The sequence below is a fragment of the Myxine glutinosa genome, chromosome 1, assembly GCF_964187855.1.
Source record: "Myxine glutinosa chromosome 1, kmMyxGlut1.1, whole genome shotgun sequence".
In the NCBI taxonomy this organism is placed as follows: domain Eukaryota; kingdom Metazoa; phylum Chordata; class Myxini; order Myxiniformes; family Myxinidae; genus Myxine; species Myxine glutinosa.
Window position 1 is genome coordinate 360840185 of NC_136261.1, and position 15398 is coordinate 360855582.

The 15398-nt window shown below is 45.1% G+C and overlaps 2 protein-coding genes across 2 annotated transcripts; both read left to right on the forward strand.

Annotated features, from left to right (window-relative positions):
- Positions 1 to 1199: 1199 nt before the first annotated feature.
- LOC144889507 (O-phosphoseryl-tRNA(Sec) selenium transferase-like) lies at positions 1200 to 7690 on the forward strand. Its single transcript, XM_078769969.1, has 4 exons — positions 1200 to 3326; positions 4445 to 4538; positions 7142 to 7235; positions 7342 to 7690. Exons 2-4 carry the CDS (start codon positions 4448 to 4450, stop codon positions 7601 to 7603), a joined length of 447 nt encoding a protein of 148 aa, XP_078626095.1. The 5' UTR covers positions 1200 to 3326; positions 4445 to 4447; the 3' UTR covers positions 7604 to 7690.
- An 882-nt stretch (positions 7691 to 8572) lies between these two features.
- LOC144889506 (O-phosphoseryl-tRNA(Sec) selenium transferase-like) lies at positions 8573 to 13219 on the forward strand. Its single transcript, XM_078769968.1, has 3 exons — positions 8573 to 9081; positions 11681 to 11774; positions 11881 to 13219. The coding sequence occupies exons 1-3, from the start codon at positions 8949 to 8951 to the stop codon at positions 12140 to 12142; spliced, it is 489 nt and encodes a 162-aa protein (XP_078626094.1). The 5' UTR covers positions 8573 to 8948; the 3' UTR covers positions 12143 to 13219.
- Positions 13220 to 15398: the final 2179 nt, after the last annotated feature.

Below are 15398 nucleotides of genomic sequence, written 5' to 3' on the forward strand. Positions count from 1 at the left end.
ATCTCCAATGGAACTCTTTACGAACTCTTTACCTTCTCATGCTTTCCAAACACTTATGATTTTCCCATAGGTATGTATTTCTTTGGTTTGCAGTAGAACAAAACAAAAAAAGCTGAAAAAATGACTAAATCTTAGCTTATTCCACACAGAAATCCTAAAATGGCCCGGACAATATTATTGCCACCTTTTAGAAGTTGCTAGAAATAATTAGATTTCAAGCAGGTGATTCTCCTTTACTTTGGAATTGAACTCAGCTGTGGTGAGTTGCAAGTGCCTGCAATATAAAAATCACTCATTCAACCAGTTTGAATAGAGAAAAGGAGTCATTCTGCTGTTTTGTGGCACTGTGTGTACCGCAATGAGCATGGAGAAAAGAAACAAAACCAGAGAATTGTCTGAGTAGGTCAGACACAACATTGTAGCCAAGCATGGACAATCTCAAGGCTACAAGTCCATCTCCAGAGACTTTGATGTTCCTGTGTCCACCGTACGCAATGTTATCAGGAAGTTCATGGCCCATGGCACTGTAAAGTCTGACTGGAGTTTTCCAAAACACCTGAACAAGCCAAAACCTTTCTGGGAGAATGTCCTGTGGACAGATGAGACCAAATTAGAGCTTTTTGGTAAAGCACATCATCTCTATATTTACAGAAAACAAAAGGAAGCCTTCAAAGAAAAGAACACCTCTTATACAGTCAAGCATGGAGGAGGTTCAGTGATGTTTTGGGGTTGCTGTGCTGCCTCTGGCACTGGGTGCCTTGAATGTGTGCATGGCATCATGAAATCAGAAGATTACCAAGGCATATTGGAGCACAATGTTTAATCCAATGTCAGAAAGCAGGGTCTCCGTTGAAGGTCATGGGTCTTGCAGCAGGACAATGACCCCAAACACACTTTAAAAAGCACCCAGGAATGGTTCAAGACAAAACGCTAGACTGTTCTGAAGTGGGCAGCAGTGAGTCCAGATCTAAATCCCATTGAACACCTGTGGGGAGATCTGAAAACAGCAGTTGGGAGAAGGCACCCTTCAAATCTTGGAGAACTGGAGCAGTTTTCATAAGAAGAGTGGGTCAAACTGCCAGTAAAAAGTACAAAAACCTTGAAAAACGAAATAAAACTAAATTTATCTCATTCAAATGTCTACCAAAATGTAAATAATTGACTTGGTACATGTCCTACACACCGGTATGTCCTACAAAGTGACGCTTTTATTGTTGAGATCTTTAAAACTTCATGAAATGCAAGAAATCAATGATCATTTGGAACCCAGTGTGTACCCCGATTTAGAATAGGTACACCGTATCCCTGCGTGTCGTAAGAGGCGACTGAGGGTTGGCGTCAGGAAGGGCATCCGGCCATAAAAACATTGCCTCAAACAGGGAACCATGATTGTCATGGGGCCCACAAGGCTAACCCCCACTCCAGCGGGGAAAATGGCCTTAAAACGATCATTCATTCAATGATCATTTGGAAGAAATTTTAAGTACCAATCCAAGAAAATACACTACAAAAGTAAAGTACCCTCCACCCCAAAAGGACGATAAAGAAGCTGTCATAAGTTTCGGAAGAAGCAGATTTGTGGAATTTTTTTATGAATAAAAACATATCTTGCATTATCAGTAATCATTTAAAAAAAAAAGTAATCATGACAATGGACAAATAGCATCTATAATTGACATGGATATCAATTCGGAGAATAAAAATAAAATAATCTAACAGCAGATGTGACGGTGCTAATCCATTTCGATACAGACTTCGCTTACAAAAAGAAAAATAAAAAGTCTAATCCACGAATTAGAAGGGGTGTCTGCATACTTTTGGTCATGTAGTGTATATGTATATATATATACATACATATATACATACATATGTACATACATATGTGTATACGGAAGCCTCTCCTCAGTGAAAGACACATGAAAGCCCACTTGGAGTTTGCAAAAAAAGCACCTAAAGGACTCTCAGACTGTGAGAAACAAGATTCTGTGGTCTGATGAAACCAAGATTGAACTGTTTAGCTTCCGTCTGGCCACTCTACCATAAAGCCCAGATCGGTGGAGTGTTGCAGTGATGGTTGTCCTTCTGGAAGTTTCTCCCATCTCCACACAGGATCTCTGGAGCTCAGCCAGAGTGACCATCGGGTTCTTGGTCACCTCTCTTACCCAGGCCCTTCTCCCCCGATTGCTTAGTTTGGCCGGGCGGCAAGCTCTAGGAAGAGTCCTGGTTGTTCCAAACTTCTTCCATTTAAGAATTATGGAGACTACTGTGCTCTTGGGAACCTTCAATGCAGCAGAGATTTAGTTGTCGGCTTCCCCAGATCTGTGCCTCGACACAATCCTGTCTCTGAGCTCTGCAGGCAGTTCCTTCGACCACATGGCTTGGTTTTTGCTCTGATATGCATTGTCAGCTGTGAGACCTTATATAGACAGGTGTGTGCCTTTCCAAATCATGTCCAATCAATTGAATTTACCACAGGTGGACTCCAATCAAGGTGCAGAAACATCTCAAAGATGATCAAGAGAAATGGGAGGCACCTGAGCTAAATTTCAAGTGTCATAGCAAAGGGTATGAATACTGAGGGTCAATGTGATGTTTCCGTTTTTATTTTTAATAAATTTGCAAAACTTTCTAAAATCTGTTTTGTCTTTGTCATTATGGGACAGTGAGTGTAGATTGAGGGAAAAAATGAATTTAAACGATTTTGGCAATTAGGCTGCAACATAACAAAATGTGAAAAAAGTGAAGGGGTCTGAATACTTTCTGAATGCACTGTACACTCTGCCTGTATTTATTCGTAAAATAGATCAGAAAAGTCATTTTCATTTGGGTATTTAAAATTTTTCTGAACTTTTTCAGATTTTCTTGCGCATGAAAAAATCAAATTCTACATTTCTTCTGTGCAAGCAAAAAGTGGAAAAAAGTAGTCCACTGAATTGCAGAGTTTACAACATTAAATTTGAAAATCAGTCCTTCGGTATTCCTGAATTTGATGCGTTTCATATCTGATTGAGAATATGTCTTTGTAAAAGAGCACATTCTAAATATGGCAATTAGAATGTACTGGGTTTTGCTTCTGTGTACCCTTCACAGTAGAATTAAAAGCTGTTTTTTCTTTTCAACAAGATCATTGATCGAATTATCTTCTTTGTAACTGCTTTTGTAGAAAATGTGGATCATCACAAATTCCAAAGTTTTCATTGGATATCGATGCTGCTGCTTCTTCTTATTCTTCAGGACGAGGTTCTGCCACTCCTTCCCCGGACTTGCTGCTCAGCCTCCTTTCGCTTGGAGTTTCAGGATGGAGAAGTGCCCTGCAGGAGCGAAAAGTAATATTATATTTACGTGACATTGGAATAAAGTGAACCCTCACCAAACAAACCCCCACTCCCTCAGGGGGGAGGGGTTCGTTTGATGATTATTTAATCCCGTTTGGGATTTATTAATTTCGCTGGGCAGCAGTTTTAGCATGCACCTGTGGTTTGAGGGGAGTCTCCTCACGCTGGAGGATGATCCTGTGGCTCAAAATGCACAGAAATACGCTTTAAAAGCAACAGCTTTGATCAACAGTGAGGATGGGGCACAGTAAGGATCTAGAGTAAATATGGCGATCCCGATCGATCTGCTTAACCTAGAGCCCTATTAGCAGACTTGGGCAAGGACACAGGATGACCAGAAGAGTTGACAATGGTGTGTGGTGTTTGTGTGAAGCCGGTCTTTTCTATGGTGAGCATTGGGAGGCATGGCGCAGGCTGGCAGAGACACCAATGGTGCTTTGCGGCAGGCTCGCCCTTCAGACCCCTTTTTGCCTTGCAGATACTTCCACACCAGTTTGCCGTGTTTTGTTTGTCATGCCTTGTGCTTCTGTCTGCTGTCTCTATGTGCGGTTCTTCATTGTGGTGTCTCCCCAGGTCTCTCGTGTATACGCGCTCACTATGGCGTCACTCTGCGTCTCCACCGAGACGTCCACCGGGTCTCTCTAGCATGCACTCGCCGTGGTGTGGTGTGGTGTCTCCCTGGTGCACGCAAGCGTCGCTGCCTTTTATAATCGCACCCTCTCCCTCTCCCACCCAGCTGACCACATAGAGGGAAAAGCAGCGCACAAGGAACTAGGGTGACGAGGAACTGCCGAGACAGACATTTATAGTCATTCCTCATCGAGGTTACAAACACTTGTGTTAACATTCATTAAGAGATAACTGATGAATAATTAACCCCTTCGGCATTTCCATAACTATATATGCGTATATAATACCTGGAATGATGACCATGAACCCGTGTCAAACAAGCAATTTTTGCAGGGGTTCTGATCAACAGAGGGTGCTTAAAACACAGGTAGACACTAACACTAACCACAACGCAAAGACTCAAATGCATGGAGAGTGAGTGTTTAGTTCTATAATATAACATGGATGTAAAATTGCTTGCATTCCTTCATCTTTTGCAGGAGATGTATAATTATCTGAAGGCACAGCTGGTTGAAATTGCAAAGAAGTATGGAGAAAGAGTTCTGCACACGCCACACAATCCTGTCTCTCTTGGTACGTGGGTTCACTGTAGCTGAGAGGAAATGTTTTTGTACCTTGGGTGTTATATTAATCTGATATGGAGTCTCGCTCCTCACTGGGTTGGTGCAGCTGCTTCCCATCTTGCTCCCGCTTGAGCGAGTCCAAGGCCCTTCATTTTATTGGCATATCTCTGCAGGGGGCAATGCCCCAAAGTCTGCTTTTGCCAATCGAAGGCAGGTTGGGTTGACTTGGGTTTCTATGGCCGCATTTCTGACCTCATTCCCAGCCAGCCCTGGTCGCACACGTTCTTTCAGCGCCCCATATCTGCTGACCATCCCCTATTGGCTGCGAACGCTCATCTCCATTCCTTCATCCGTCTGTGTGACTGATTCTGTCTGTTGTCTCCGTGCCCCTTCCTCCAGTCTTCCAAGAGTACATTGTCACATCTGAATGCTTTCTCCAATATTAACCCACTCTCTTCTACTTTAACTGAAAACTTCACACATTTAATTTTTGTCCTTCATCCATTTGTGTGCTTCTTCTTTTTTGATCCTTTGCCAATTGATGTACCTGCTGCCCTCCATCGTTTAGCTCCTCCATGGATCTCGATTTCTGTATACAAAACCATATATTAGTATGTCGTCACAAAGTTGCACCATTTTCTTGTTCTCCACAAAGGTTCCGGTGCGGTCGTTCATGAAAGGTTCCGGTACGGTTGCCACAAATTCGTCAGCCATTAGCATAGGGTTATGCTTTTTTAACACCAGATGAAGTCGGCCCTGTTGTGATTTATTTTTCGAACTCTTGAAAAGGATGAAAATAATGAGTCGCGAGTTGTCACTTCCTTTTTTTTCTTTCTTTTTTTTGGTATTCAAGGTCGAGGCTCGTGCAAGAGCTAACATTAATGACAAAAAAAAAACTGACACATAAGACATAATAAAGGGAGCGAGAGACAGGATGGGGAGAGAGGGGGAAGCACACAACTACAACATTTGAGAGCAGGGACATTGGGAGATCTGTGGGAGGGAGAAGGCTTGGGGGGGGGTGAGGGGGGCATGGTAAGGGGGTTGGGGGTGGGAGAGGTAAAACCACATGGACACAGCTAGGTCTTCCAGGAAAGAAGTCGGTATTTCAGAAAAGTGGATCTGGGGTGAATTAACGGGGTTAGAAAAGATCAAGGTTTTAGATGGGGGAAGATAAGAGATGGTGGTGAACAGCTGTTTTAAAGACCTGGAGGGAGGAGTGGGATTGAAGAGAGTGAGGAAGTTTGTTCAGGAGGCAGGAGAAAAGAGGAATGAAAGAGTGAAGGTAAATAGAGAGTCTTGATTTTGGCAGTTTCACAAGAAGAGGGTTGCTGGCAGATCGTGTGCGACCTGTAGGAGTATTTGGGGGACAGAGCACAGACAGGGCTGGGGGTGGGGGCGGCTAGGCCAGAGAGGAGTCGGTAGAAGACAGAAAGACCACCAACCTGCCTGCGGTGAGTGAGTGAAAGGCCCTCAGAGTTAGCTTCATCGCGGGAGATTCCAATGATTCTGAAAGCTTTGGTTTCAACAGCGTGAAGCCGAGCCCGGTGTGAGGCAGGAGGAACAGCCCAGAGAGGAGAGCAGTATTCCAATGAGCTGCGGATGAAAGCCTTGTATGTGGTGAGGAGCTCAGGTGTGCCAAGAAAGGACTTCGCACGACGGAGGATGCCCAGACGGCGACTGGCTTTGGAGACTAGTTTGGAAATGTGGTTTTATGGCAGATTGAGAGACCTAAGAGCTTGAGCAACAGAACTTCTTGGAGAGGATTGTTGAGAAAAGTAGATGGGAGGGTTGTCCAGACGGTCTTTTCAGAGAGACATTGTGAGAGTCTGACATTTGTCAGGATTGAAAGACATGTTCCACTTGTATGACCAGTCCGATTTTGTCCAGGTCTGCAGAGAGTGAGGAGGCTGCAGACTGCCGATCTGAGGGATGAGGAATGGAGCGGCAGAGAGTGAAGTCATCAGAAAAGAGATAGAGAGGATTTTCCAGAGACATGGGGGTAGAAAAGATCATTGATGAAGACCAGAAAAAGCACAGGGCCCAGAACACTGCCTTGGGGAACTCCAGCCTGAACAGGAAGGGGGAGATGAGAGAAATCCATTCAGGGCCACACATTGACTAGGACCACAGAGGAAGTCCGCAAGCCATGCGTGGAGATAACCATGCATACCATAGGAGGAGAGTTTCGTGAGCAGAGCGGGGTGCCAGACCGTATCGAAGGCACGTGATATGTCAAGGGAGACAGCTCTAATTTCCTGTTTGACATTGAGGACCTCCATTCATTGTTGAGACAGCAGAAGCAGCATGTCCAGAGTTGAGTGACCTGGTCTGAATCGTCAATTTGGATTCAGACCAGGTCAGTGTTTCACATGTTGGACAAGAAATAAAAGGGTGAAAATTGTGTGATGTCAATTCTTGTTCGTCTTCCCCATTCGTATACATTGCACAGTTTACAAACCAAGTAAATTATTTGTTTTGTATTTGTAATCGTAAAAATACTTTTTGATGGATTTAGCTGCAATTTTTCATCAGAAGGTATATTTTTATAATCCCTGAACGGAGGTGATTATTTAAAACTAATATTGACAAACAATTTGCCTTCTGTGGCAGCATTGTCACTATCCAACCTGGAGTGCATACGGGGCACGACTGAGGTCATGCGCTTGGGTTCGATGCTCTTCACGCGACACGTTTCTGGAGCAAGGTGAGGCCTACAGAATGGTATGTTTGCTCACTGTTTTCTGATCCCTTTCAGAACGGATATTTTACCGCAACAGCTTCACCTCATCCGATCTTGTTCCTCTTTGCAGGGTGATTTCACGGGGAGTTGAATCTGTTGTTGGAGGATACAAGTTTGAGGGATTCGGAGCTCACAGCTCACACTATCCTTGTGCCTATCTGAATGCGGCTGCATCTATCGGTATAACGCGGAAAGACGTAGATCGCTTCATAATGTGCCTTGACCATTGTCTATCTAGTCTCACGAAAAGAAGAGGCATTGAAAAAGATTTGGGGAATGAAGCAGATTGTACGGTCACTGAAATTCAACATGAAGTTCTCCCGGATATATAGTGTGAGAACTCTTTGAAGCGAGACTCCTTGTGGTAGAACTAACGAGAATAAATTCAGTCCTGCGGGACTTCCAGGTTGGCTTCTGTATTCCTTGCTGGGATGTTTTGATCAGGAACAGCACAATGCTGATTGTAATGATTTGCAATATAATCGCTGCAATACCGGGTAGTTGCGTGGAGCGAACGATCAACCCCTTGTCTAACTCTCGATACCAAAAATACATTTAATAGACAAGTCCTGCTCTGTGGGACCACTTGCTATTAAACTGATAAGAAGCAAATTATTTCTTTCTTTTTTAAGCCTGTAAATTGTGCCTCCCTGTAATTGCACTGCCAACAGGATGTCGGTGTAGACAATACGGCATTCTCCATCCATGGTAGACCGATGCCAGTTCCAGGTAGTGTAGACCGCTATCACTACCTTGGAGTTCCCATTGATATTCCGGTATATCGGACGAGAACATCTGCTCGTTGGTTATTAACATGACGGCAGATGTCCTTGTAAAAATCAAAAAGTTTTTGTTGGTACCGTGGCAGACGTTGGATGCTATAAAAGCCTTCGTCCAGTCCTGCCTTTCATTACTCCGCGCACGCGAAGGGAAAAGCGGGGTTAAGCAATTGGTTCATGTCCGTCCATCTGTTCTGTCAGTTTTGTTCGTGGAACAACTTATTTCGATTGAATGTTATATTTTGAACATGAATAGGAAGACAAGTTTGCTGTTGAACAGTAATTTGGCTTTGAATTTGTCCCAATTGCACAAGTGTAGAGAGGCGTGAGATATTTTTTACTCTGTCTGCCGCACATAGAGACATAGCTGTCTCTATGTGCGGTTCTTCATTGTGGTGTCTCCCCAGGTCTCTCGTGTATACGCGCTCACTATGGCGTCACTCTGCGTCTCCACCGAGACGTCGCCGGGTCTCTCCAGCATGCACTCACCGTGGTGTGGTGTCTCCCTGGTGCACGCAAGCGTCGCTGCCTTTTATAATCGCACCCTCTCCCTCTCCCACCCAGCTGACCACATAGAGGGAAAAGCAGCGCACAAGGAACTAGGGTGACGAGGAACTGCCGAGACAGACATTTATAGTCATTCCTCATCGAGGTTACAAACACTTGTGTTAACATTCATTAAGAGATAACTGATGAATAATTAACCCCTTCGGCATTTCCATAACTATATATGCGTATATAATACCTGGAATGATGACCATGAACCCGTGTCAAACAAGCAATTTTTGCAGGGGTTCTGATCAACAGAGGGTGCTTAAAACACAGGTAGACACTAACACTAACCACAACGCAAAGACTCAAATGCATGGAGAGTGAGTGTTTAGTTCTATAATATAACATGGATGTAAAATTGCTTGCATTCCTTCATCTTTTGCAGGAGATGTATAATTATCTGAAGGCACAGCTGGTTGAAATTGCAAAGAAGTATGGAGAAAGAGTTCTGCACACGCCACACAATCCTGTCTCACTTGGTACGTGGGTTCACTGCAGCTGAGAGGAAATGTTTTTGTACCTTGGGTGTTATATTAATCTGATATGGAGTCTCGCTCTTCACTGGGTTGGTGCAGCTGCTTCCCATCTTGCTCCCGCTTGAGCGAGTCCAAGGCCCTTCATTTTATTGGCATATCTCTGCAGGGGGCAATGCCCCAAAGTCTGCTTTTGCCAATCGAAGGCAGGTTGGGTTGACTTGGGTTTCTATGGCCGCATTTCTGACCTCATTCCCAGCCAGCCCTGGTCGCACACGTTCTTTCAGCACCCCATATCTGCTGACCATCCCCTATTGGCTGCGAACGCTCATCTCCATTCCTTCATCCGTCTGTGTGACTGATTCTGTCTGTTGTCTCCGTGCCCCTTCCTCCAGTCTTCCAAGAGTACATTGTCACATCTGAATGCTTTCTCCAATATTAACCCACTCTCTTCTACTTTAACTGAAAACTTCACACATTTAATTTTTGTCCTTCATCCATTTGTGTGCTTCTTCTTTTTTGATCTTTTGCCAATTGATGTACCTGCTGCCCTCCATCGTTTAGCTCCTCCATGGATCTCGATTTCTGTATACAAAACCATATATTAGTCTGTCGTCACAACATGCACCATTTTCTTGTTCTCCACAAAGGTTCCGGTGCGGTCGTTCATGAAAGGTTCCGGTACGGTTGCCACAAATTCGTCAGCCATTAGCATAGGGTTATGCTTTTTTAACACCAGATGAAGTCGGCCCTGTAGTGATTTATTTTTCGAACTCTTGAAAAGGATGAAAATAATGAGTCGCGAGTTGTCACTTCCTTTTTTTTCTTTCTTTTTTTTGGTATTCAAGGTCGAGGCTCGTGCAAGAGCTAACATTAATGACAAAAAAAAAACTGACACATAAGACATAATAAAGGGAGCGAGAGACAGGATGGGGAGAGAGGGGGAAGCACACAAGTACAACATTTGAGAGCAGGGACATTGGGAGATCTGTGGGAGGGAGAAGGCTTGGGGGGGGGTGAGGGGGGCATGGTAAGGGGGTTGGGGGTGGGAGAGGTAAAACCACATGGACACAGCTAGGTCTTCCAGGAAAGAAGTCGGTATTTCAGAAAAGTGGATCTGGGGTGAATTAACGGGGGTAGAAAAGATCAAGGTTTTAGATGGGGGAAGATAAGAGATGGTGGTGAACAGCTGTTTTAAAGACCTGGAAGGAGGAGTGGGATTGAAGAGAGTGAGGAAGTTTGTTCAGGAGGCAGGAGAAAAGAGGAATGAAAGAGTGAAGGTAAATAGAGAGTCTTGATTTTGGCAGTTTCACAAGAAGAGGGTTGCTGGCAGATCGTGTGCGACCTGTAGGAGTATTTGGGGGACAGAGCACAGACAGGGCTGGGGGTGGGGGCGGCTAGGCCAGAGAGGAGTCGGTAGAAGACAGAAAGACCACCAACCTGCCTGCGGTGAGTGAGTGAAAGGCCCTCAGAGTTAGCTTCATCGCGGGAGATTCCAATGATTCTGAAAGCTTTGGTTTCAACAGCGTGAAGCCGAGCCCGGTGTGAGGCAGGAGGAACAGCCCAGAGAGGAGAGCAGTATTCCAATGAGCTGCGGATGAAAGCCTTGTATGTGGTGAGGAGCTCAGGTGTGCCAAGAAAGGACTTCGCACGACGGAGGATGCCCAGACGGCGACTGGCTTTGGAGACTAGTTTGGAAATGTGGTTTTATGGCAGATTGAGAGACCTAAGAGCTTGAGCAACAGAACTTCTTGGAGAGGATTGTTGAGAAAAGTAGATGGGAGGGTTGTCCAGACGGTCTTTTCAGAGAGACATTGTGAGAGTCTGACATTTGTCAGGATTGAAAGACATGTTCCACTTGTATGACCAGTCCGATTTTGTCCAGGTCTGCAGAGAGTGAGGAGGCTGCAGACTGCCGATCTGAGGGATGAGGAATGGAGCGGCAGAGAGTGAAGTCATCAGAAAAGAGATAGAGGATTTTCCAGAGACATGGGGGTAGAAAAGATCATTGATGAAGACCAGAAAAAGCACAGGGCCCAGAACACTGCCTTGGGGAACTCCAGCCTGAACAGGAAGGGGAGATGAGAGAAATCCATTCAGGGCCACACATTGACTAGGACCACAGAGGAAGTCCGCAAGCCATGCGTGGAGATAACCATGCATACCATAGGAGGAGAGTTTCGTGAGCAGAGCGGGGTGCCAGACCGTATCGAAGGCACGTGATATGTCAAGGGAGACAGCTCTAATTTCCTGTTTGACATTGAGGACCTCCATTCATGGTTGAGACAGCAGAAGCAGCATGTCCAGAGTTGAGTGACCAGGTCTGAATCGTCAATTTGGATTCAGACCAGGTCAGTGTTTCACATGTTGGACAAGAAATAAAAGGGTGAAAATTGTGTGATGTCAATTCTTGTTCGTCTTCCCCATTCGTATACATTGCACAGTTTACAAACCAAGTAAATTATTTGTTTTGTATTTGTAATCGTAAAAATACTTTTTGATGGATTTAGCTGCAATTTTTCATCAGAAGGTATATTTTTATAATCCCTGAACGGAGGTGATTATTTAAAACTAATATTGACAAACAATTTGCCTTCTGTGGCAGCATTGTCACTATCCAACCTGGAGTGCATACGGGGCACGACTGAGGTGATGCGCTTGCGTTCGATGCTCTTCACGCGACACGTTTCTGGAGCAAGGTGAGGCCTACAGAATGGTATGTTTGCTCACTGTTTTCTGATCCCTTTCAGAACGGATATTTTACCGCAACAGCTTCACCTCATCCGATCTTGTTCCTCTTTGCAGGGTGATTTCACGGGGAGTTGAATCTGTTGTTGGAGGATACAAGTTTGAGGGATTCGGAGCTCACAGCTCACACTATCCTTGTGCCTATCTGAATGCGGCTGCATCTATCGGTATAACGCGGAAAGACGTAGATCGCTTCATAATGTGCCTTGACCATTGTCTATCTAGTCTCACGAAAAGAAGAGGCATTGAAAAAGATTTGGGGAATGAAGCAGATTGTACGGTCACTGAAATTCAACATGAAGTTCTCCCGGATATATAGTGTGAGAACTCTTTGAAGCGAGACTCCTTGTGGTAGAACTAAAGAGAATAAATTCAGTCCTGCGGGACTTCCAGGTTGGCTTCTGTATTCCTTGCTGGGATGTTTTGATCAGGAACAGCACAATGCTGATTGTCATGATTTGCAATATAATCGCTGCAATACCGGGTAGTTGCGTGGAGCGAACGATCAAGCCCCTTGTCTAACTCTCGATACCAAAAATACATTTAATAGACAAGTCCTGCTCTGTGGGACCACTTGCTATTAAACTGATAATAAGCAAATTATTTCTTTCTTTTTTAAGCCTGTAAATTGTGCCTCCCTGTAATTGCACTGCCAACAGGATGTCGGTGTAGACAATACGGCATTCTCCATCCATGGTAGACCGATGCCAGTTCCAGGTAGTGTGGACCGCTATCACTACCTTGGAGTTTCCATTGATATTCCGGTATATCGGACGAGAACATCTGCTCGTTGGTTATTAACATGACGGCAGATGTCCTTGTAAAAATCAAAAAGTTTTTGTTGGTACCGTGGCAGACGTTGGATGCTATAAAAGCCTTCGTCCAGTCCTGCCTTTCATTACTCCGCGCACGCGAAGGGAAAAGCGGGGTTAAGCAATTGGTTCATGTCCGTCCATCTGTTCTGTCAGTTTTGTTCGTGGAACAACTTATTTCGATTGAATGTTATATTTTGAACATGAATAGGAAGACAAGTTTGCTGTTGAACAGTAATTTGGCTTTGAATTTGTCCCAATTGCACAAGTGTAGAGAGGCGTGAGATATTTTTTACTCTGTCTGCCGGCCTGGCAGTCGAAATTGAAAATATTCCAAACACGAAATTTACTGTCATTAAGGAAGTCCTTAAGGACACAGACACCAGGTATGAGGAACTAATGTAACGTGTTGGACAAGGTGATGTAATAGACACTTCGTGGCAGTAAGAAAAAAAAGGCGGTAAAACCCGGAATTAATTTCCAGCATGAGTGGGCGTGGCATGTGAGAGGGCCAGGGTGAAGAAAATGACGATTGACGCTGCGGACGATCTTCAATGGTGACAATAAAGCTTCCATCTCCTAAACTGCGACTCGTCATCTTATTACAGTGCATAAGGGTGATGTGCATAAGATTGCTTCAGCATCATTAAACTTCCAGATTATTTTTTCACGATCTTTAAGACCATAAAAAGAAGCGGTTACTCACGACGGTCCCCAGACTTAGTTGTTTGTCTGACCGCTTCCCGACCGCTGGCCAAAACATGGGTGCCTAAACAACTCACACACCAACTGAAAGAATGGTGAGTGGACGCATGTGAAGAACTTCTGTGACGTTACGAAACAGAAAGCGACGCTTTCTTACAGCGCGGGGATGAAAGCTGGGTCTACTACTTTCAGCCAGAAACGAAAAGGGCAACCAAAGAGTGGCGCCATTCAACTTCACCGAAGCCCAAAAAATTCCGCACACAGCTGTCCAAGTGATGCTGACGCTCTTCTGGGATAGCTGAGGCCCACTTGTAGAGCATTACATACCCAGAGGGACCACAGTCACCAGCACATCAAACGGCGACCTGCTTAAAAATAATCTGAAACCAGCAATCAGATCAAAACATCATGGACTACTCACTACCGGTGTTTTGCTGCAGCATGACAATGCTTGGCCACATACAGCCCGCGCCACAGCTGCAACAATCGAGGACCTGCATTTTAAGAGTCTTCCTCATCCACCCCACTCGCCACAGACCTCGGAAATTGTGGGGGAATTGTAGTGGGGAAATCTGCTGAGTGGTTGTCTATTGAGAATTTGATATTTGTTTAATTAAGAGCCAACCTGCTTACTTAAAAAAATTGAAGCAATATATTTTGGGAGGGTGTCAAATAATGTTTTTTCCATCCCCATTCACTTCAATGTTAAATTGGGGTTGTCACAGAACCAACATTCTCCCACAATTCATATATATATTATATATATATATTGTTACAGATCGCGGATTAAGATGTTATTTACCGAGCGGTGGTGTATTACCGCGACCGTTACAGGATCCCTGACTCACCCGATTCACCCAGAACTTTGGCCGTATCGCACCGCAGCTGCTCAATCAGGGAAAAGACAAAAACGACGAAATGCAGAGGAAAAGGAATAAAACGAGAAGACGTACAGACGAGTAATGGGATTTATTATTATCCACACATATAAAAAAAAGGAGCAATCAAGGTTTATTTACAACACATAAGACGCAGGTGACACAGTGCAAATACTAGCTTATCTACAGACTTAACTTATTCCCAGGACAGAACAAACAGAACAAACTCACGTCCACAAGAAGGGTGGAAAGGCAGGAGGTGGATGGCTGGAGGGAGAGGGAGGTCAAAGGGGGTCCCGCAGCACAACCGGCGCGTTTAGCAGCCGCCGTTCAGGCCCCACGCTGCTGTTTTGGCTGCTGTGTACGTCGCGTGCTTTGCCAGGCCTTGTCCGACTCGTCTGGTCCAAACCCTCAACTCTTTCTTGGTCCCTCACTCTTTACCACCGACTCCTCACCGCAACCAACGCCACCACTGACCACCGACTCTACTGACTGACTCTTCACCACTCTCCACTTGACGACCGACTCAGCTCTTTCTCACCAAGACCAACTCAGACCAACTCTACTGGCAACCGACTCAGACCAACTGTGCAACCAACTCTCCTGACTGGTTCTTCACGACTCTCTTTCTTGACGACCAACTCAGACCAACTGTGCAACCAACTCACGACTCACTTCCGTGCGCGCCCTTTTATAGCGCCTCCAGCGATTAAGCCGCCGGCGTTTTGGACACGCCCATCGGGGTGCTCACCTCGGCCCTGGTTGGTCGCGCGACCCTCGGGCTCCGCCCTCGATGACGACAGGCGGGTACGCCCCTCCTCCCCTCTATGACGAGGTGGAGACACGCCTTTCTTCTCCGACTCAAGCACATGGTCAATGGCGGTTATTGGAGGGGAGGTGATTGGGAATCGAGGGCTCAGCAATGACGAGAGGGGATGTAATATGGCAATCGAGGGCTCGGCAATGACGAAAAGGGATGTGAAGGAAATGGGGATTTTGGGGATGGGAATGAAAGGGGATCTATTCTCTTTCACTGGTGCAATGGAGTACTTCAATTAATGGGAGACACAGCCTTACCCTAGAACACAGAATAAGAGATAACTATCAACAGGGGTATTCTATTACTTGGCTGACGTGTATGCTTGTGGACTAATTATGGGATGCCCTTTCACCTTTACAC

Bases quoted from the DNA above. Each gene is read 5' to 3' on its own strand.
- LOC144889506 (XM_078769968.1), top strand. From the start codon at position 8,949: ATGGATGTAAAATTGCTTGCATTCCTTCATCTTTTGCAGGAGATGTAT. The intron at 9,082-11,680 runs GTACGTGGGTTC...CTTCTGTGGCAG, and splicing joins ACACAATCCTGTCTCACTTG to CATTGTCACTATCCAACCTG. The intron at 11,775-11,880 runs GTGAGGCCTACA...TCCTCTTTGCAG, and splicing joins CGACACGTTTCTGGAGCAAG to GGTGATTTCACGGGGAGTTG.
- LOC144889507 (XM_078769969.1), top strand. From the start codon at position 4,448: ATGTATAATTATCTGAAGGCACAGCTGGTTGAAATTGCAAAGAAGTAT. The intron at 4,539-7,141 runs GTACGTGGGTTC...CTTCTGTGGCAG, and splicing joins ACACAATCCTGTCTCTCTTG to CATTGTCACTATCCAACCTG. The intron at 7,236-7,341 runs GTGAGGCCTACA...TCCTCTTTGCAG, and splicing joins CGACACGTTTCTGGAGCAAG to GGTGATTTCACGGGGAGTTG.